General features: G+C 40.6%; 1 protein-coding gene across 1 annotated transcript in view; it reads left to right on the top strand.

The window, feature by feature from the left end:
• Positions 1-2,412: 2,412 nt before the first annotated feature.
• atg14 (autophagy related 14) overlaps positions 2,413-21,649 on the top strand; it is a 35,770-nt gene continuing 16,533 nt past the window's right edge. Inside the window, exons 1-6 of the mRNA XM_048538163.1 lie at positions 2,413-2,652; positions 5,688-5,750; positions 5,901-5,943; positions 7,703-7,784; positions 15,081-15,318; positions 16,878-17,107. Coding sequence (XP_048394120.1) covers positions 2,435-2,652; positions 5,688-5,750; positions 5,901-5,943; positions 7,703-7,784; positions 15,081-15,318; positions 16,878-17,107 — 874 coding nt within the window. The 5' untranslated portion in view covers positions 2,413-2,434. The remainder of the gene's footprint in view (positions 2,653-5,687; positions 5,751-5,900; positions 5,944-7,702; positions 7,785-15,080; positions 15,319-16,877; positions 17,108-21,649) is intronic.

Raw genomic sequence — 21,649 nt, 5'->3', positions numbered from 1 at the left:
AAAACATTAACTAACTTTTTTCCTGAGTTAATGTTTTGGGTCTGGTGACCCTTCCTCCAGAAGGGTCCTTTTTTTTTTCCCTTCACAAATGCTACCAGACTTGCAGAGCTTTTCCAACAACTATGTTTTTGTGGTTGGGTCGTGGCAGAATTGGACTGAGCTAGGTTTTCACGCACCTCTATTGAACATACAACATTATAGCACAGTACAGTCCCCTCGGCCCTTGATGTTGTGCTGACCTGTGAAACCACTCTGAAGCCCATCTAACCTACACTATTCCATTATCATCCAAATGTTTATCCAACGACCATTTAAGTGCCCTTAAAGTTGTCACGTCTACTACTGTTGCAGGCAGGGTATTCCACACCCTTACTACTCTCTGACTAAAGTATCTACCTCTGACATCTGTCCTACATCTGTCGCCCCTCAATGTTAAACCAATGTCCCCTCGTGCTAGCCATCACCATCTGAGGAAAAAGGTTATTGCATGCTGATTCACAAAGTAAGTATCAATGGGTTTCGCAATAAAGTTGTCTAAGCCTGTATGAACTCGTGATATGTACCTGAAGAAAAATTACCACTTTAACAAGGGATAACCAGCTGCAAAACTTTTGAATGTCAACAGGAGACAATTAACAATGAAATAAGTGCTGGAAAAACTCAGCAGGACAAGCATCTTCTATGGAGACAGTTAACACTTGAGTTCACAATGGGTTTAAAATTGAAATCATGACAATCTGATACGGAAATAATCAAATACGTTGTTGTGAACAATTGATCAGTGTTGGGGATGGTTTATGTTTATATGTGGAAATTGGGAACCCCATGAGGGCAAATGTTTATCTGTATCCAATATCCAAGGAATGATTGTTCATAGATTACTTATTCCTTGGTAAGGTGACTTGCCTTCTGGACTTTGAGTTGGTGAATCCAGTCTTCGCTTACAGCCATGAAAGATGTATAGCACAGAAACAAACCCTTTTGCCCAACTCATCCATGCCAACCAATATCCTCAGTAAAAGTAGTTGCATTCACCCTATATTCCTCTAAATCCCTCCTCTTCAGAAACCCATCCAGGTGCCTTTTAATTGTTGTATTGTACCTGCTTCCTCTGGCAATTCATTCCATACATACCATATGCATGGTACCCCTTACAGTCCTTTTTGTTAACATCTTCCCCTTCACCTTGTACCTAGGCTCACCAGTTTTGGACTCCCCTACCCTTGTGAAAAGACCTTGACTATTTACTCTATCCATGCCCCTCATGCTTTTATAAACTTCTATTAGGTCTCTCCTCAGCCTCCGAATGTTCCAGAGAAAATAGCTCCAGTCTATTCCATATTTTTCTGTCGAGTAGGGAGACCAGAATTGAACTCAGTATTCCAAAACTGATCTGAAGAAGGGTCTGGACCCAAAACGTCAGCTTTTGTGCTCCTGAGTTGCTGCTTGGCCTGCTGTGTTCATCCAGCTTCACACTTTATTATCTTGGATTTCCAGCATCTGCAGTTCCCATTATCACTATTCCAAAACTGGCCTAATTGGTGTTCTCTACAGCCACAACATGACTTCCCAACTCCTATACTCAACACACTGACTGACTGACAATCGAGCACACCAAAGGCTTTCTTCACTACCCTGTCTACCTGCAACTCCACTTTAAGGAACTATGAACCTGCACCTCAAGGACTTTTTGTTTGGCAGCACATTGCATATCAATCCTGTGCTAACAGAATGTAGCATCTCACAATAAAGATTAAACTCCATTTGCTACTTGTCGACCCAATGGCCTATCTGATCATCTTTGGTGTCATTTCCAGACTTACTAAATGTACCTCTTATGTTCATAGACTCCCTAGAGTGGAAATAAGTCCGGATCGACCCTCAGAGCGACCCACCCAGACACCTTCCCTGGCGTAATCTACACATCCCTCGAATCTATAGACAATTTAGCATAGCTAATCCACCTAGCCTATACATCTTCGGGACTGTGGGAGGAAACGGGGAGAACGTGTAAACTTAAACCCGGGTCCCTGGCGCTGTGAGGCAGCAGTGCTGCCCCACTTGTGCATTGAGAACGGTGCATCACCTGACATTTTAATCTTATGCGATGTCAATACTTAGCATCTATTTCAAACGGCTAACGCCGCTGCTATTAATCGACGACTGCTGGTGGTGGAACGAGAGCAGAAGAGGGAGAAACTTATATCCCACAGTGAAGAAATGGAACTTTGCCTTTCCAGTCCGTAATTCAGTAGATTGAAGGCCGTTGTGACAGCCAAGGGACGGATGGGCGGGACTTATCGCCGACCTGCCAATCGCCTTGCATCGCGCGCCGAAAGTAATTGGTGGACGAGCTCCGGTTTTGAGGCACGTGATCAACCCACAATGCATCCGAGTAAAACAAAACCACGTGACAAGGCCGTGCGCTCTTACTATGGCGTCTCCCACAGAACCGAAGAAGGTAACACGAGCCGTGCCGGGGCACCCACGCGACCAACCGCCGCCGCTGCTCGATTCCGTGGACGACGCCGAGGGCCTGTACGTGGCTGTGGAGCGCTGTCCGCTCTGCAACACCGCCAGAAGGCGTCTCACTTGCGCTAAATGCATCCTGGCTGGGGAATTCGTTTACTTCGACAGCCGGAACTCGGAGAGGTATTGTTTAGGGGCAGTGAAACACTGACATGAACCGAAGCTGTAAGAAGCAGCACGGCCCCTACCTTTACATGCACAGTTTTCAGAAGAGCCCAAGATAAAGACCAACACAATATAAAGTCGGTCAAGCCGTTTCGGAGTCAGAAAAAATCCCTGCTTGAACGTGTACTAAACAAATGCTGCATAAAATGATTATTTCCTCGTTACCTGACAAACAGTAGATTTAGGAAAATATGGCCCTTAAAGCTGTTTTCCCCCACCTTCACTCCCCACCCTCGTTCCGTCAGCAGTCTGACAGGGGAAAGATTACGATTTGGGTATTGTGAAATCCCTTGACGCTCAAAGTTGTATAGGCCTGTAATAACTGGGCATCGCTGTATCCGTTTCTGAGTTCTCATGTAAGAAGAAATGCCTTGTAGGGGAAAGAAGTAGTATCTGTGAATATGTGAAATTCGTTGTTGATTTTAATGCTTTTCACATTTGGATACAAGCTGAAAACCCTGTGAGATTGTATAGCAGAAATATTAGAAATAGAATGCTGACCACCTAGTACACAAGGGAAAGAATGGCTAACCACACTCTCACTATGTTTTGATAGAGCTGACCTGAACATGTTGCTAGGAGACAGCAAGGACTGCAGATGCTGCACGCCAGAGTCAGTAGATGTGAAACTGGAAAAGCATAGCAGGTCAGGCAGTATCTGAGGAGCAGAAAAGTCAACATTTCCAGCTGCACATCTATTGACTCTGAACATGTTGCTGTTTGTAATTACATCTTACTTTGTATTCAGTACCTTGTTGAAGACATGTCACTTTAGCCCAGAGATAATGGGAACTGCAGATGCTGAAGGTTCCAAGATAACAAAGTGTGGGGCTGGATAAACACAGCAGGCCAAGCAGCATCTTAAGAGCACAAAAGCTGACATTTTGGGCCTAGACCCTTTCCTGATGAAGGGTCTAGGCCCGAAATGTCAGCTTTTGTGCTCCTAAGATGCGACTTGGCCTGCTGTGTTCATCCAGCCCCACACTTTATCACTTTAGCCCTTTGTTTTGTTCACCGTGGATTATTCTGGGTTGGTGCAGTGTTCATAAAGGATTCCATGTTGCAAGTAATGTAACATTTTATTCAAAAAAACTTCCCATGCAAGGAAAATCTTGCAGTCAGAATTTTATTTTTTCTCTGAAGCATTCTGCAGCACTAACCCACAATTCAAAAGACGGTATTATATAGGCAAATGGTGATCACTATTTTTCTCTGCAGCCCTCAAACACGCACCATGTGTTTTGTGTGTAGCTGTAAGCAATTTGTAATTTCTGATAGATCAATGAAAATCTGTTTAGCTGACACAAATCAATTTTATTTAAAAGACTCGTCACAAAAATTGCAAAAATACTTCTTTTACCACTGAAATTCACTTTACACTCATAATTTCAGTTACTTACAAAAAATGATAGATGGGTAAAGAATTCCTGATCCAGTTAACATTGTGTTGATATTTGTGATGCCTTATCCATCATGATACAGACTTGAACACCAATGAAAACCAATTGAACACCAAAAAAATGTAAAATGCTTCAGATGTCAGAAATTTTAAGTTAAAACAATAAATGCTACAATTGGTATGTCAGTGTGGCAGCATTTATGGAGAATGATAACTGAGTTAATATTTCTCGTTTGTGACCCACCGTCCGAACTGAGGAAAAAAGAAATAGAAATGTAATAACCTTTTGAGCAACTAAGGAAGAGATGAAGATAGTCAGAAATGCAGAAAGAAACGAGGTGACTGTGTTCATCCAGCTCCATACTTTTTTTTTCACAAGGTGACATTGTGGAGGTTTAGAGTGATTAATGATCAGAGTTTATGATCAAAAATAGATAATTGAGTGCAGACTGAGGAATACACAGTGCCAGTTGGCCACACAACTTGCGTATTTATTTGCATGTAGTGCAAGACACAGTAGACTCTGCATATGCCTCTGAGAGCTATGCAATCTGCCAGAGAGGTGATAAGCCAGAGAAAAACAACAGTTTGTTTATATAGTTTAGATATCATGAAATGGCCCAATAGACTCCATAAACTAAGATTAAATGAAGTGGACTGTCATGAGCTCTTGAGAGTTTCTCTCCGACCCCTTTAAACAGTTCAGACTGTTTGAGGAGATCACAAGGCCTTCATTTACACTCTAGATATTTATTCCTTGTGCAGAGGAATCAGTTATGTTTCTCTTCAAGAAGTGCAGTAAATTCCTGAAATAGCTGATAACCTATTCAGTGCAGAAAGAAGAGCCACCCAACATTCAATCCGATTCTGCCCTTGCGTAATTTTGGCTCTCCCCAACCTTGCCAAGTTAGTTCAAGTAGCTATCAATCTTTGTTCAAATTGCAGTTCATTTTGCACAATTCTGAAATATATGGACCCGTCTCACTGTGGCCACCTGAGTGACTGTGATTTGACATATATCCATGTGCCTTGACACTTTCAAACCTATTGCCAATGATACTGCCAAGAGCAGTAAATAACTGAGTGCATGCTGTATGATATACCGAGAGCTCCGTTTTGCTCTGAAATTGAACAGTTGGACATTGTGCAAGATAATATAGAAATGTGTAATTATGATCTGATCTCAATCAGAGACTGTAATATGTAGCCAGGATGAGTTGTTGGCAAGACTGTGTCCAAGATTAGTTAGATCTACAATAATTCCAATGGTAATTGTCATGAAATATATTGTTTACAATTCACAAGTGGCAAATTAACTGATTTTTTTTTGTATTTATTTTCATTATTTTTTGGAAAAGGTTAAATCAAATTTCCATGTAGTAAAACCTTTGTATGTCATAACTTCATGGTTAAATTATCCTGAAATATCTACCAAAATGAAATACAAATATCCTAGAAATTTGCTGTGGAAAAGTTTTAGACCTTTTATAGTTTGTCTCTAAAAATAAACATTTTGTAGCCCGTAGACCTAATAGCAATTACATTGTATTTTTGAGCAGCTAGTCATTGAAATTTGACATTTGATTTCCCACAGGTATGTTGACAAGATGGAACGGTTGAAACATTTGAGGAATGAGAAGGAAAAATATCAGCAACAGTAAGAATTAATGTTTTAGTTCTAAGCGTGTTCTGCTTGAATATGTGGCTGAAATTTTGTAAGGAACATTTAGCTTGAAAATTTGAAGAGCAAAAATATACTTGGTGTATAGTGAATCAGGTTTTCAGTTCCGCTCATTATGTTTTGCAGAGTTATAAAAGCTGTTGAAGGCAGGTGGAAATCTGATCAATTGGTGAGTTTTTGTATGCAATGCATTTTGATACTTAATAATAACTGCATAGTGTAATGTGTATTTTTTCAGATTGCAGGATGTGTTTGTTTTGACTACAGAGGTGAATACAATTTTGAAATGCAGGTAAAGCACCTTTGAATTTAGCAATCTCAGGACCAAACCTGTACTGGAGTTTGAATATCGTTAGATTTTTGAGGTTGGTGGTTAGATCAAGCTTGCTGGGTTGGTGTCCTTTGGTGCATGGGCTAGAGGAGAGTGTGAAGCCAATAACTAACTTGGAGCCACACTGCTCCAGTGGAGTACCTAGCCAAATTGTGTTTTGATTTCACTCATCTTAAGTTGATGTATGGACGTTATAAAAGTGTCTTTTTTTTAGATTAGATTAGATTTCCTACAGTGTGGAAACAGGCCCTTTAGCCCAACAAGTCCACACTACCCCTTGAAGCATCCCACCCAGACCCATCCCCCTATAACCCACACACCCCTGAATACTATAGGCAATTCAGCATGGCCAGTCCACCTAGCCTGCACATCTTTGGACTGTGGGAGGAAACCAAGACACAGAGACAATGTGCAAACTCCACACAGACAGTTGCCAGAGGCTGAAATCGAACCAGGGTCCCTGGCGCTGCGAGGCTGCGGTGCTAACCATTGAACCAACGTGTCGCCCCTTTTTGGGCACCTAGATTTCATGCCCTTCAGCAATATCCTTTCTGTTACTCAGTCATGCTATTATACCTTAAATGCCCATGCCCAAAAAGGATGGTATCTTGTTGAAGTTGGAACTATTGTGTGAGTCTCCCTTTTTTTTTTCAATGAACACGGTCTCGCATCTGCATATGTGAATTCTTTGTCTAATGGCAGCCTGCTGTTGGCTGTTAACAGTATCATGATTCAGATGGATTGCTTAATTAAGAGGCATTAAGAATGCAACTGAACACTGACTATTTGTCTCGGAGCAGCGAGATGGAAAGGCCGTTCGTTGTTGAGAAGAGGGCACTGCAGCACTATATCCTGAGGTCATGATGATTGGCACCCACTCCGAACCCCACCCCTGTCCCACTGCGTAACCTAATTCTGAACTCTGGTCAGGAACTATGGTTACAGATTTTATACTTCTCATTTCAGTAGTGGTTTTTAGCAGTTCAAATAGTGCCCTTGCCAGGTTCAAAATTGAAATTTCTACTTCCAAATTCACAATTGACTGTCACCCTTCCAGCATTTTATTGTTGCCACTTCTGGATTCCACGCCAAGTCTCAGACAGCAACCACCTCCTCTAAACTGTCATTTCCATAAGCATCAATGCTTCAAAACCATACTGTTGTCAGTTGTGGTGCTCAATTTGATTAAACTGGCCAATCTGAGTTACACAGCTTTACTACAAGTTTGAAATGGACACTGGAAAACTGAAATAAGAGTATAAATGGTTGGCAAAACTCAGACAGCAACTGTAGACAGTAAAAATTTGAAAATTGACACTGTTTCTCTCCACAGATGCTTGCCTGACCTGCAGAGTTTTACTAGTTGGCTTTTTTGTAAACATGCATGCTTACAGTATCAGTAAATAGCTGAGTCCTACATATCTGGCCCAAATCTTCGATCCTCAGAAAATGCATTCAAATTCACTTCAGTTTTGGAAAATAAAAAACAGTCAGTTTGAACAATTGATCTTTGGGAGGTTGAGCAGTTAGAAATTCGGTTTTCTCAGTTTCCTTTGTACTTGACCTGTCAAATAATAAATGCTGTCTCCATTTTCAGAAATGGAAGATTATGTCATGTAAAATCAGGATTGAACAGCTAAAAGATGCGATATGTTGTGGAAATGCAGAAGTCCAAAGAGGTAAGAAGCTTAATGCAAATTTTTCAAAAATTACTTAAGATTGTTGTGAATGGGTTATTGAATTATTGGTACAAATTCTTGTGTTGATCCTTATTTCTGTTTTCTGACTCATGATGCACTTTTTTGGCTGAGGCTGTAACCCTATACATTCTCTTCATGCTTGTCAGTTACATCTATAAACAATCACGGGAGTAACATGCCTCTAATCTGCCATTCCTGCTGACATTCAGGAGGTTCTTATGTTAAAATACAATCAAGATGCTTGGTATAACTGAGTTTAGAAAACTCAAGGTACAAAATTGCTAATAGAAATTTGCGTAGTGTCTTTCCACAGTGAATTATTGCCAATATACTATCCCAGCCCAAAATCAGTCATTAATTTTCTGAATGTCAAAATATGGCAAAAAGGCTATTCTAATTGTAAGGTCATTTACACTCAGGGTTCTGTGTCTGCATGTTATTCCTTTAGTTCTGCATTTGGATTCACTTATTTAGATGAACAGCAGTTTGCCTCGGAAAATTTATGGGTCAGTTGCTTAACTAGTTTTGAGTTGTATAACATTTGGCTTCAATGAAGGCATTGCTAAGAAATAGAATGGACGTGATTGGGAAGGTGAATGGAATTCTCAATAATTGTCAATTTTTTTTGTTGCCTGTAATTTATCTTATGTAAATTTTGCTGCTTTTGTAGCTGCACAGGAGAATTTGAAATGTATCTTCATTACTTACTAAATAGGAAATAGCTTTATGAATATCCATATTTAGATTAATCAGTCATTGTCTAGATTAGAAATCTTGAAAATAAGCTCACCATTCATCTTATTTTGCATCCTGCTATATTCCTGGATCATGATCAAGTCAGTTATATGTGCAGGTGTGGCTGGAAAGTAAATTAGTAAAGAACGTTATGCTAAAAGCCTCTTTAACATTGTCCCTCAAAAATGCCTCTCCTATGCCTCCTTTTTTGGGGTGTCTTGTATTTCTGTCAGTGCAAAATAGCAAACAGCTGTTTGTCTTATCCTGTCTGTGCTGGCTTTCTGATAAACCTGCCAATGAATCCTACTCCTCTGCTCTTTCCCTATAATCTTGTTTAGCTTCCCCTTTTAAAGTTTTTATTCAGTTTTGTTTTGAACGTTCCACCATCCTTTTTGATACTGGATTCGGATCTGAATTCTTATTTTTTTGCAAAATAGTTTTATCCTGTCACCTCGTTTTGCCACTTACCTTAAACCAGTTACAATCACCTTTGCCACAGAAACAGTTATGTCTTCGTTTATCAAAGCCATTCATGGTTTTGAACAGCTTTATCAAAGCTCCTCACTTTTGTTGCTCCAAGGAGAAGAATCTTAGCATCTTTGGTTTCTCCATAAAATTGAATTTTCTCACCTCTGATGCAATTCCAGCAAGCCCTTAATATGATTCCGAAACTGTCATGTCATGAATTGAACACAATGCAACAGTTGAGGTCGATTTTATAGGTTTTGCATGATTTTCTCGTTTGTAATTCCACTCCACCCAACTGACAGTGTGCCTCACCAATTATCTTCACTGCACCAAACCACTTTTTGTCCCTGATCTCAACTCAAGCACAATTTTTTTTGTGCACTTTTTCCCTACAACTACCTTAGTCTCTTATCCTTTATTTCATATTTTTGCATCTCTCTGCCCATTTTGTGCTTCCAATTCTGAACCTTACTACATCTGGTCATCGCCAGTAGGGAAACATTCTGTTCCAATTCACTTATAATTTCCTACAGCACGGAAACAGACCCTTCAGCCCAGCCAGTCCATGCCAAATGTAATCCCAAATTAAAATGGTCCCACCTGCCTGCTTCTGCCCCATATCCCTACAAACCTTTCCTATTTCTTGTATCTCTCTAAACGTCTTAAGTGTCGTATCCACCAGTTTTTCAGGAAGTTTATTCTACACATGAACCACCCTCTCAGTAAAAAAAAAAAAATTGCCACTCATGTCTTTAAAATCTCACTTCTCTTGCCTTAAAAATGTGCCCCATAAACTTGAAATCCCCCATTCTAGGCAAAGACAACTACCACTATACTTGTACCTCTTGTTATTTTTTTTTAAACTTCTATCAGGTTGCCTGTCAACCTTCTATGCTCCGGTGGAAAAAAAAGTTCCAGCTAACCCAGCCCTTCTTTATAACTCAGAAGACCTTTCATACCTGACAACATCCTGGTAAAAATCTCTTCTCGGCCCTGATCAGCTTGATGATATCCTTCCTATTCCAGAAGACACATCAATGTCCTGTACAACCTCAATATATGTCTTCTCAACTCCTATACTCAAAGGATTAAGCAATGAAGGCAAGTGTGCCAAGCACCTTTTTTAAACTAACTTGTCAATGTGACACAAATTTCAAAGGATTAGGGTACCTGCACCCATAGCACTCTGTTCTGCAAGACTACCCCAGGCCCTATCATTAATTGTATAAGCCCTACCTTTGTTTGTTGTACCAAAGTGCAATACTTTGCATTTATCCAGATTGAACTCCATCTGCTATTCTTCAGCCCGTTGACCCATCTGATCAAGATTCCTTCACAATCTTTTAAAACCTTCTTGTCTACTATGTCACCAATTTTGGTGTCATCTGCAACATTACTAATGATGCCTTGTAAAATTTCATCCAAATCATGTATAAAAATGACAAAGAAAAGAGGACCCAGAACCAATCCCAGTGGAATATCACTGGTTACAAGCCTCTGGTCTGAAAAGCAACTCTCTACTCTTACTCAGTCTCCTGCCATTAAGCCAATTATATATCCAATTGGCAAGCTCATCCTGGATCCCATGTGACCTAACTTTACTAATTAGTCCACCATGTGGAACCTTGTCAAAGGTTTTGCTAAAATCCACATAAACAACATCTGTTTCACTGCCTTAATTTTTTTTTTGGTGACTTCATTTAAAAAAAAACAACTCAATCAAGTTTGTGAGATGCAATTTTCCTTGCACAAATTCATGCTGACAATTCCTAATCAATTTTTTTGCCTTTCCAAATGTCCATAAATCATAAATTTTATAATCAACTCCAATAACTTACCCACGACCAAAGTCAGACTCTTGTATCTATAGTTCCCCTGTTTCTCCTTACAACCTTTCTTAAAGTTGCATGTCATAAGCCATTTTGGCCTTTTGTCCTCTTTACCACATTTCTGCAGCAGTCAAACTGCTCAGTTATTTCCGTGCCTAGACATTTGATCTTGTAGCGCTAATTAAAACTATGACATGTTGTCATGATGGATTTTCCTTCTGGTACAACTCTCACCTCTTGCCTTAAGTCCAAGGGATGCAGACTTTGACAAAATATGTGGGCAGCTGTTTTACCACGTAAGTGTAGTATAGTGGTGTGTTAATGAACTTGTAATTTAAATGGCTGATTTAAGATAGTCATAGGAGTTCCAGTTCGACCATAGTATCTGAAGAATTTAACTTCAGTTGATTTTGATAAATCTTGAACAAAAACTTTAATTAACATGCTGATTATGAAACTACCAGACTGTTGTAAACATGCACCATTATTCATTCATGCAGTGTAGGTGATGCTACCTTGATTGGCTTCCTTTACGCTAGATATGACTCTACTTAGTGGATAGTTTTCTGCCTGATTCTCATTGACTTTAGTTTTGCTGGGGTTTATTTGACGCCATACTTCATAAAGTACTGTTCTGATGTCAAGCACAGTGACTTTGGCCACATCCCTGGAGTTGAGCTGTTTTGCCCAACTTTGGACCAAAGTTGTAATCAAGTCATGAGCTGGGTGTTTCATGAAAGCCAATCTGGATATCACGTTATGCCTGATGAAGTATGAAAGCACTGTCAATGATGTTTTTCATTACTGCCCCACTTTATTCTTAAATCATGAGAAAAGTAATGAGCCAGGTTGGTTTTGTCCTTTTTCTATGGGTGATATATGCCTGGGCAGTTCTCCACTCAATTGCACCAAATCTCTTTTTCAAAGATAAGAATAAAGCTGGTTGACCAACCAGTTTACCCAGGCATAGGTATGCCAAAGATGTGGTATGTCAAAGATATGAACCCAGCAAACTCAACAAAGTTCATCCCACTAATAGGTGAAGATGTGCCAGAATTGGTAGCTGCCATCCATAGATTTGTCGAGTAACTGTCTGAAACAAACCTTTCAGCTAGCAACTCAAACAGAAGGGAGTGGCCGTATTAGTCTTCATCATCAACTCCAAGCCCCATGGACTCTGATTAAGTGAGCAGTCATAGACAAGTAAACAATCTAGTGGTTACCATCTGTCCTCCCTCAGCTGATCAATTGGCACTCCTCCATTGTTGAACACCACTTGAAGGAAGCATTGTTAGTAGCAAAGGCACATAAAATGAGCAAAAAGTGGAGATATAAATGGCCATTGGCAAGCCTGGCTCAGGAATATCGCAACTGAATGTACTGATGAGTTATGAGGAAATAGTTACCACACTATTCCTGCCATAGTTGTGGCCATCACATAGCCCTTGGAGAGATGAAATCCCATTTTCACTTTGAGGATTCCCAGCATTGTGCTGTGACATAATCACAGTGCTGAATGGGACAGATGTAGCCATTCACAATGGATTTCCATGAGGTCAGTGAACTACATTCAGCCAGCATCTGTAACCTCGTTGCCTGGCATATCCATTACCATCCAGTCAGGGTGTCACCCCCAGGTTCAGTGATGATTGTAGAAGAGGACAGCCAGAGCAACATCAGGTGTATCTATAAAATGAGCCAACGTTTTGAAATTTCAGCACAAAAGTACGTACAAGCTGTACAGCAGAAGCAGCTTGCTATTGATAGTTAAGCAATACCCCAACAAATAGATCAAATCATCAGTCTGCAGCTTTGAATAATAGTGAACATAAATTAATAATGACTGACAGGATGAGGTTTAATGAACACTATTCTCAATACGTAAATACAGAAGATAAGTTTTAAAACATTTATAGCTGTTTTTAGCCAAATGTTTTGATGATCCGTGTTGATGTTCTGCTGAGGTACTCTTGACCAAAGATCAGATTTATTGCACGCTGTAAAATTGAATTCAATGAACTAAAAATCTTTTAAGTTATTCGTCAGGTTATGCTGTTGTACTGCCTGTCTTTTTCCCATAGTGTTATTTGTCCTGTGTCCTGGCATTTTTGAATCAATTTATTAATTTTCTTCACCTCATTTGAGTCCACCATGCTTAGTCTCCTTGGTTTAAAGTATTGTACCATCCCAAGCTCTGAAATTCCTTAGTTTTATTTAGATACTGAATTTTATGATTTAATTCCACGATCTGTAAGAGAATGTTAGGAATGACATTTTGGTTTGGCAGGAATCTTTATTGGAAATCTTATGAATGGATGTAGTCTGTTAGAATGTACGCATTCTTTTGAGTCTGAATGATAGAAAGGCCATCATAGGTTTTGAGTACTGATTGTGGGGAGCAGGTGTTAGAGTGTTAAGGTGCAAAGTTGATTTAAATTTGTGGCATTTCGTAGCTGTTATGAACAGTGGCAGTTGTTATGGAACTGGGAGGCCTTGAAGAATAATGCGAACAAGTGTGTGCTGTACATGAGACTTGAGGCAGATATGTATTATGTAGCTAAAAAGGTACCAGTCCACTGGAAAAGTTGGAGTTTAAAGACAAAATAAGAGCATGAGACTTCTAAAGAACAAGAAAAGGGTGTGTTACTTAATTTTTGATATCTGCCCTTAGCTATTTTCCAAAACTTGTCAAGTTTTCCCTTTTGTCTTGAATATTAGTGAATCAAATAACATTCTTTCTGAATGCTGAGTACTTTGTGAATGTTGATTTGAATTTTCTGATCTTTATTTAAAGAAAGTCCCTCATCTTAAATTTTCAACAGTATCAGAATTTAACTTGGCTTAACTTAAATAAGTCACTTAATTTTTCAAAAATTCTAAAATTGTACTGTCTGCTTTAGTTTGCTTGAAGAGAAACTACATTCCAAATCAAGAAAATCTTGCGTTTGCTTCACGTGCTAAAGCTCCTGAAACAAGTCAGCGTCCTCTTGCCCCTCAGCCTCCGGTATGGCTGACCAAGAGACACTCCTGTCCTTGTCTGCCAAAGGTGTGCTTTTCAAAGATTTACAGACTTATGGGCGAGGCTGTGCCATGGCAATGCCTCTAGACTTGTAACTCAGAGTCCCTAATATTCAGGGAGCATGTATGTGAATTCCACCATGGCAAGTGCTGAAATTTGATTTCAATAAAATAAAATCTGGGATTAAATGTTATTCTAATGGTAATCATTGCAGATTGTTGTTAAGACCATCTGGTTCATGAATGTCCCCTTTTTTTTTTGGAGAAGGAAATCTGGTCTGGCTGACGTGACTCCAGACCAAGAATAATACAGTTGACTCTGAACTGGCCTCTGAAATTGCCTAGCAAGCGACTCAGTTTTAGGGCAATCATTGACGGGCATTAGATGCTAACTCACTCAGTGACTCTCACATAATAATAAAATTAGTCTATTTGGTCATTTAAAATGAAAATGCGACAAACCTGAAGTCCCTCCTCATAATGGAGAATGGGAAGTTTGAGTTATCATACGTTTGTGGCTGACCATTTGTAGGTCATGATGTTGGTGAAAACAAGTGCTCCACATTGGTATTTAGTTCTATGGAAAGTCATTAAAATCTGCCTGTACAGAAATTGCAAAGTCACCTGCCTCTCTGGACTCCATCATGGGACAAGGGAAAATTGTTCATATTTCATGCTGCGTTTAAAAAGTTAAAACGTCTATTGTCTTATGTTCACGGGCACATGATACAAGTGTGACCGTTGGTACGCATGGAAGCATTCTAAACAAGTGCTTCCTGTCAGACTCTTGAACATTCTATTTACAAGGGAAAATAACAATGAGGAGACAGAAAAACGGTCAATATTTCCTTTTGTTTTACGTGGGATAATGAAGCAATTCTATAGTATGTACACTTTAAGTTTGGAAAAAAAACTCCTGAAATAATCCTGGTTTTGCTACACAAACATCAGAAATTTCCCTGTTCTTTTTCCCAAGGGTAAAAAGAAACCTGTGCTAAAGGAGCTCAGATCAAATGTCAAATATAAGCCTTGGGTGAGGTAGGGAAATTGGAAGAAACTAACCTGGGTTGCTTTGACACATCTGGTTTAAAACCACATTGACCAAAGTCAGAAGGTACAGCTGGAATATTGCGAAGAAATTATTGAAAGTATAATGTTTATTTAATGTTTGAAAGATGAGAAAGAACGTACTGCTACTAACTTGTGTATTTGTTGGTAAATTTAGAGAAGGAATTAGTATTTAAAAATCAGGAAGATAACCAAAAGTTGCATCGTCGGGCACAACGACATCAAGAAAAAAAGGACAAGATTCAGAGACTCATCCGTAAACTTGGTGATTTGGTTGAGAAGAAAAATATTGAGTTCTGGAATCGACAAGAACACCTAGCTCATAACCGCTGCAAACACATCCTAGAACTGACGCGTGTAATTTTCCCACTACAAGAAGTGAAAATAGGAATGAGGTATGGATCATTAAAAGAAAAATTATGGTGTCTTTCTTCTAAAGAAATATTTAAAAATGCCATACACCCGTTGCAACTCACATAATTACATTTACTCCCTAACATTTAATACCAACACATTGTTTTCTGCAGTTTACTCATTGGAGGAATACATTTATTATATTTTTGAATTATATGGCAAAAATGTTTCAAAGAGGGTATGAAACTATTTAAATGCCTTGGTAGAGACAGTTTTGCCTCCTACAGGAAAACATTGTACTACTTCTTGTTTGTCAATATACTCCTAAATCAGAATGGCTGCAGATCTAAACAGAGTATAGAGGAGTAAATAATTTCCTTTCTTCACTCTGTTTTAATTCCACACACTGGTTGAAGAAACACCTGTTTCCCTGATACTTCATTAATTGGCAGTCTCTAGTTGGTCATGAGAACATGCTTGAATCTCCTTTTGGATAACTAAGCCACTTATTAAAAATATCTCGCCATGTAGAGAAGTACCAACCAAGATTACATGGATAAAATTGATTGCTTGGTAGGGCTAATTATACTAAAAATGTTGGATTAATTAAATGCTTATGAATTTTTGGAAATAACTTGTTAAAGCTGATTAGTGATAATTTAATATAAGAGTGTGGGGCTGGATGAACACAGCAGGCCAAGCAGCATCTTAGGAGCACAAAAGCTGAGATTTTGGGCCTAGACCCTTCATCAGAAAAGGGGATGGGGAGAGAATCCTGAAATAAATAGGGAGAGAGGGGGAGGCGGACTGAAGATGGATAGAGGGGAGTATGGGTGGGGAGGTAGGGAGAGGATAGGTCAGTCCGGGGACGATGGACAGGTCAAGGGGGTGGGATGAGGTTAGTAGGGAGGAAATGGAAGTGTGGCTTGAGGTGGGACAAGGGGATAGGTGAGAGGAAGAACAGGTTAGGCAGGCGGGGACGAGCTGGGCTGTTTTTGGGATGCAGCGGGGGGAGGGGAGAATTTGAAGCTGGTGAAATCCACATTGATACCATTAGGCTACAGAGTTCCCAAGCGGAATATGAGTTGCTGTTCCTGTAACCTACAGGCGGCATCATTATGGCACTGCAGGAGACCAGGATGAACATGTCTTCTAAGGAATGGGAGGTGCAGTTGTTTACTGCAATCTGAGTGTAGGTGTTCTGTAAAGCGGTCCCCAAGCCTCCGCTTGGTTTCCCCAATGTAGAAGAAGCCACGCCGTGTATTGCGGATGCGGTATACCACATTGGCGGATGTGCACGTGAACATCTGCTTGATGTGGAAAGTCATCTTGGGGCCTGGGTTGGGGGTGAGGGAGGTGGCGTGGGGGCAGGTGTAGCACTTCCTGTGGCTGCAGGGGAAAGTGCCGGGTGTGGTGGGGTTGGAGGGGAGTGTGGAGCGGACAAGGGAGTTGCGGAGAGAGTGGTCTCTGTGAATTTTCATTTAAATTTCATCTCTTCTGTTACAACACAGTGATCTAAATAAATTAAATAGGGGTTGTAATGCATTCACTTCACGATAAGATATATAATATGGTTATGTTTTTATCTTGGTTTTGCAAGGGATCCAGCAGATGCAGCATTTGAATCCGACAGTGGCATGACTTCGAGCACAGTGAGTGAGCTGGCAGAGGCAAGGAGAACTACATATCTCTCTGGAAGATGGATCTGTGATGACAACAATGGAGAAACCAATATAGGGATTGTAGGCCGCTGGATATACCTACCCAGCAATGGGGATTATTCAGCTTATTATAATTGGGTGGAAGAGAAAAAGACTGCGCAAGGACCAGGTGAGGTTTGTAAATATGCCTGGTGTATATACTATTCACCAAATAGCTATTTTGATGTCTGTTTGGCAACTTCTGACATTCATTAACATTTTCACTTCTGTAATAAATTTCAGGGTACTAGATTATATTTATTCCAAATTTTTAGTGTATCCTAAACTGTAGTCCCATTTGCCATCATTTTGGCCCATTTTCCTCCAAACTCATCCAGGTGTCTTTTCGTAGTACCTGCCACTGCCTCCACCTCCACTGGCTGCTATATCCACCACCCTCTTCATGAAAAGATTGTCCTTCAGGCCCCTTTTTAAATCTTTGCCCTCTCACCTTAAACTTATGCCGTCTAGTTTTGGACCTCCCTACCCTGCGAAAAAACCTTTGCTCTTCACCCTATCCAGGGTCTTGTTCCTCGTGCTGTGAGACTGAAGGAATGATGAAACTACATCGAAGTATAGTTAGTAATGATGGAGATGCAGAAGAAGTTCACAATGTGCAGAGGGTGGGAATATTTAGTAGTTTAGGAGGATGAGGTGAGTGAGAGCCATTGGATGCGTACCATGCAGAAAATAGTGTGAACTGTCATTAATGAGTCTTAGTGAGAGATGTGTAAGCTGGCAGAGTCAGAATGAGTGGTGACCCTGTGAGTGAGGGGTAGCAGAGAAATGATGGCATATATCCTGGCAGAGTACAGAAGACTTCCCTGCAGTGCAGCGTGTTCCTTTTAATTCAGGACTTAGAAGTGACCAGGCCTATTCTTTATATCCAGGTTGGCTGTGTTTGGTGCTTCCTCTTATCCTGGAAAAGAGATGATCCTCGTTTCCACTTTACAGTCACCAGCAACTCCAAGTCCCTGTCCTGAAGTGGAGAATAGCTTTGCTTTCTGGGCCATGTCTTCGAATATAATGGTGGATCGCCAATAAATGGAGGGTCATTGCTAGTGTGCAGAATCTGAAGCAGCTGTGCAACTTGGCTTTAAATATGACAACAGCAGCACAAACGCCAGAAAGTCTCCATGGTGGTGGGCATTTCCACAACATGTGACTTGATTGCATGAGAAGGAATCAAAGGAGATGAGGAGTAAAGAGTAAAAGGTTCATGAGGAAACGTTACTGCAAGTGATGGTGGAGCAAGCACCATGGATCTCCCTCAACAACTTCAGTAAGGCATTCGACAAGGTTCAGTGTAGTAGATTAATTAGCAAGGTTAGATCACATGGAGTACAGGAAGAAATAGCCATTTGGGTGCAGAACTGGCTTGAAGATAGAATTCAGAGGGTGATGAGGAGGTTTGCTTTTCAAACTGGAGTACTATGACCAGTGCTGGGTCCGCTGCTTTTTGTCATTTATTTAAATGATTTAGATGTGGACATTGGAGGTGTGGCTACTTACGAGTTCATAGGTGACAGGCCAATGAGCCGAGGAGTGGCAGATGGAGTTGAATTTTGATAAATGTGAGGTGCTGCATTTTGGAAAGGCAAATCAGGGCAGGACTTGCACAGTTAATTGTAACGTCCTGGCAAGTGTTGCTGAACAAAGAGACCTTGCAGTTCATAGTTCCTTGAAAGTGCAGTCCTAGCAGACAGGATAATGAAGATGGCGTTTGGTACACTTGGTCTTAATTGGTCAGTGCGTTGAATGTAGGAGTTGGGAGGTCATGTTGCGGCTGCGCAGGACATTGGTTAGGACAGTTGTTAGGAATACTGCGTTCAGTTCTGGTCTCGGTGCTATAGGAAGGATGTTGCGAAACTTGAAAGAGTTCAGAAAGAATTTAGAAGGATGTTGCCAGGGTTGAAGGCTTTGAGCTATAAGGAGAGGCTGGATAAACTGGGGCTAATTTTCCTAGAGAGTTGGAAGCCAAGAGGTGACCTTATAGGGGTTTATAAAATCATGAGGGGCATGGATAGGATGTATAGCCGAGGTTTTTTCCCAGGGTAGGGGAGTCTAAAGTTAGAGGGCATAGTTTTAAGGTGAGAGGGGAAAGATTTGAAAGGGACTTAAGGGGAACCTTTTCACGCAGATGGTGGTGCATGTATGGATTGAACTGCCAAGGGAAATGGTGGAGACTGGTACACAATTACAACATTTGAAAGGCATCTGGAGTGTATATGAATAGGAAAGGTTTAGAGGGATATGGGCCAAATGCTGGCAAATGGGACTAGATTAATTTAGGGTATCTGGTTGGACCAAAGGGTCCATTTGCATGCTGTACAGCTCTATGAATCTTAAAACTGTTGAACATGGAAAGATTCCGCCCTAAGACAGTGAAATTTGTGGTTGTTCTGACAGACGTATAGCTTCTAGACACGTAACCTTAGAACTCAGATTCAGAAACCCTATACCCAATTCAAATAGATTCTTTCTTTACCAGCTTGAGGAACGGTTCATGATTGGACCTTCACGTAGGGAATACCAAATCCAGTAGGGTCATTGACCTAAACATTGAGTTCAAACAGTCTCCATTTTGCTCAAACAGGAGCCTTAGTGTGCATCCATGAGTTAGAAGTTTCTACAATCTGTGCATACCTTGTAATGTGTGCGTAAGGTCTGTGGAACTGTCCAGCCACCATGTTATTGAAATCCCTTGACCATTGAAAATTGATCGAAAATGACCTCCCTGTGTCTGAGAGTTAGAAAAGACAGTTAACATTTTAAACAACTGGCTGTTCACAACTTTTATTAATTCAATGATTATAATATTTCTGCTTGCACAACCTATCAGCCCAGTGTGCTCTGGAACTCAGTTAGGCTGAGGTAGATTCAGGGGGAAATAGGACTGACTTCTTTTTTTGTATAACACTAGCTGTTGTACATTAGAAGTTTGTCTTAAGAGTTGGTCAGTGGATCAGTGAACAGGTCAGATAAATAGATAAATGAGTAAACTGGTGAATGGATGGATGTGAAAGCAAGACTGGTAATGTGGATCTGGAGGTGTAGTGAAGTTAGTATGGATTTGCAGGTTTAATTGATGGGGGATGGGTAGATGGGGGCAGACAGTTTTGTCTGATTTGGGGTAGATAGGACAGGTCAAGGGGTAGTCAATTGGTTTGGAAGGCAGTTAGGTGGCTGGGAGGAAATGAGAGTTGGACACTTGGAAGGCACTTTTCCACCTTAGAATCTTTTGACATTTTTGTGCTCCTCCAATTCTGGTCTCTCGTGCATCCAACTTTATTTGACCCAACCTTCAGCTGCCTATCCCCTAATCTTGGAATTCCTCTCCATATTGCCACCTCTATCTCCTTTAAGGTATCCCCTGGAGGCGCAAAGAGTTCCCATCATTTGATACAAGTCAGTTGTGGTTTGGAAAGGTCGTCAGGTTGCGGAGTCGGTTATGGAGTTGTCTAGGTATTAATCTAACAATTGCTGTGTAACTACACAGGTAAGTGCTGCAGAGTTTCATCCAAAGTCTATGCCTCCAGCCAGAGTAGAGACATTTGTGGAGAGTTGTAGGGCTCAGAGGAATTGCCCAGCAAAGTTTTAAACTTGATGAGCATGTTTGTGCATCAGGACTTCCACGGTACTTGAGTAGGAAGTCTCTGATGTTGCTTAGAGAATGAGGAAAAGGAACAAGTCCAACTGGCAGAATCCCTGAGCTGGAGAAGCCTCAGCGAGAGTTTGTGGGGAAAGAGAAAAGGGTAGCAGCCAGGAGTTGAAACAGTGTTTCAGACTGGTGGAACAGCATTGAAGAGAGCCACCATTGAAGTCCATAGCCACATACAGTGCTAAAAAGCTGGGAATTGATAGTGCACTAAGCCAACAATTACACAAGTCTGGCGTGAGTCATTTGGGTAAAATCCCTTAGTTCAATATGCCAAAAGGAGGGAAAGATTCCAAGACAATGTAATCAGAGTTTAGTGGTCTTGAGAAGACAACATAACTCATTATTTGGCTAATCAGAAATTGGGAGTTAACCATTAAATCAGATTCCTGATGTATTTACAACATTGGGCATCCATCATTGTAATTTTTTCATTTCTTTTAGAGGTCCCTTTTCATTAATGTTTATAAAGATTTGTTGCCAGTGGAATAAGGAATCTCTCTTTTATAATCTTTGCGTAGATTGTTGCACTTGTGTATTTGAGTCTGTTCTAATTTATTTAACCAGCTTATTTCAGTTTTTGAATTCTAAATTGATTAACAAAATAAATCCCAACTTCCTTGGGTAAGGTAACAAGTTTCTTTTTTATTCTTTATTTTTTAAGTCTTGGGAATTTAGAATAATGGGAATAGAGGCCAGGGCAGTTGAATGTTTCTCCTGCAGAATGTGGGAGGTAAGGGTCAGCACTGGTGTCCCTGCTGACTACATCTGCGGGAAGTGCATCCAACTTCAGCTCTTTTAAAACCGCGTTAGGGAACTGGAGCTGGATGAACTTCGGATCATTCAGGAGGCAGAGGGGGTTATTGAGAGGAGTTACAGGGAGGTAGTCACTCCTCAAGTACAAGAAAAGGGCAGATGGGTTACGGTCAGGGGACGGAAAGGGAACCGGCAGGCAGTGCAGGGATCCCCTGTGGCCGTTCCCCTCAACAATAAGTATACCATTTTGGATACTGT

The sequence above is a fragment of the Stegostoma tigrinum genome, chromosome 10 (genome assembly GCF_030684315.1).
Source record: "Stegostoma tigrinum isolate sSteTig4 chromosome 10, sSteTig4.hap1, whole genome shotgun sequence".
In the NCBI taxonomy this organism is placed as follows: Eukaryota; Metazoa; Chordata; class Chondrichthyes; order Orectolobiformes; family Stegostomatidae; genus Stegostoma; species Stegostoma tigrinum.
This window is presented reverse-complemented; position numbering and strand designations above follow the sequence as displayed.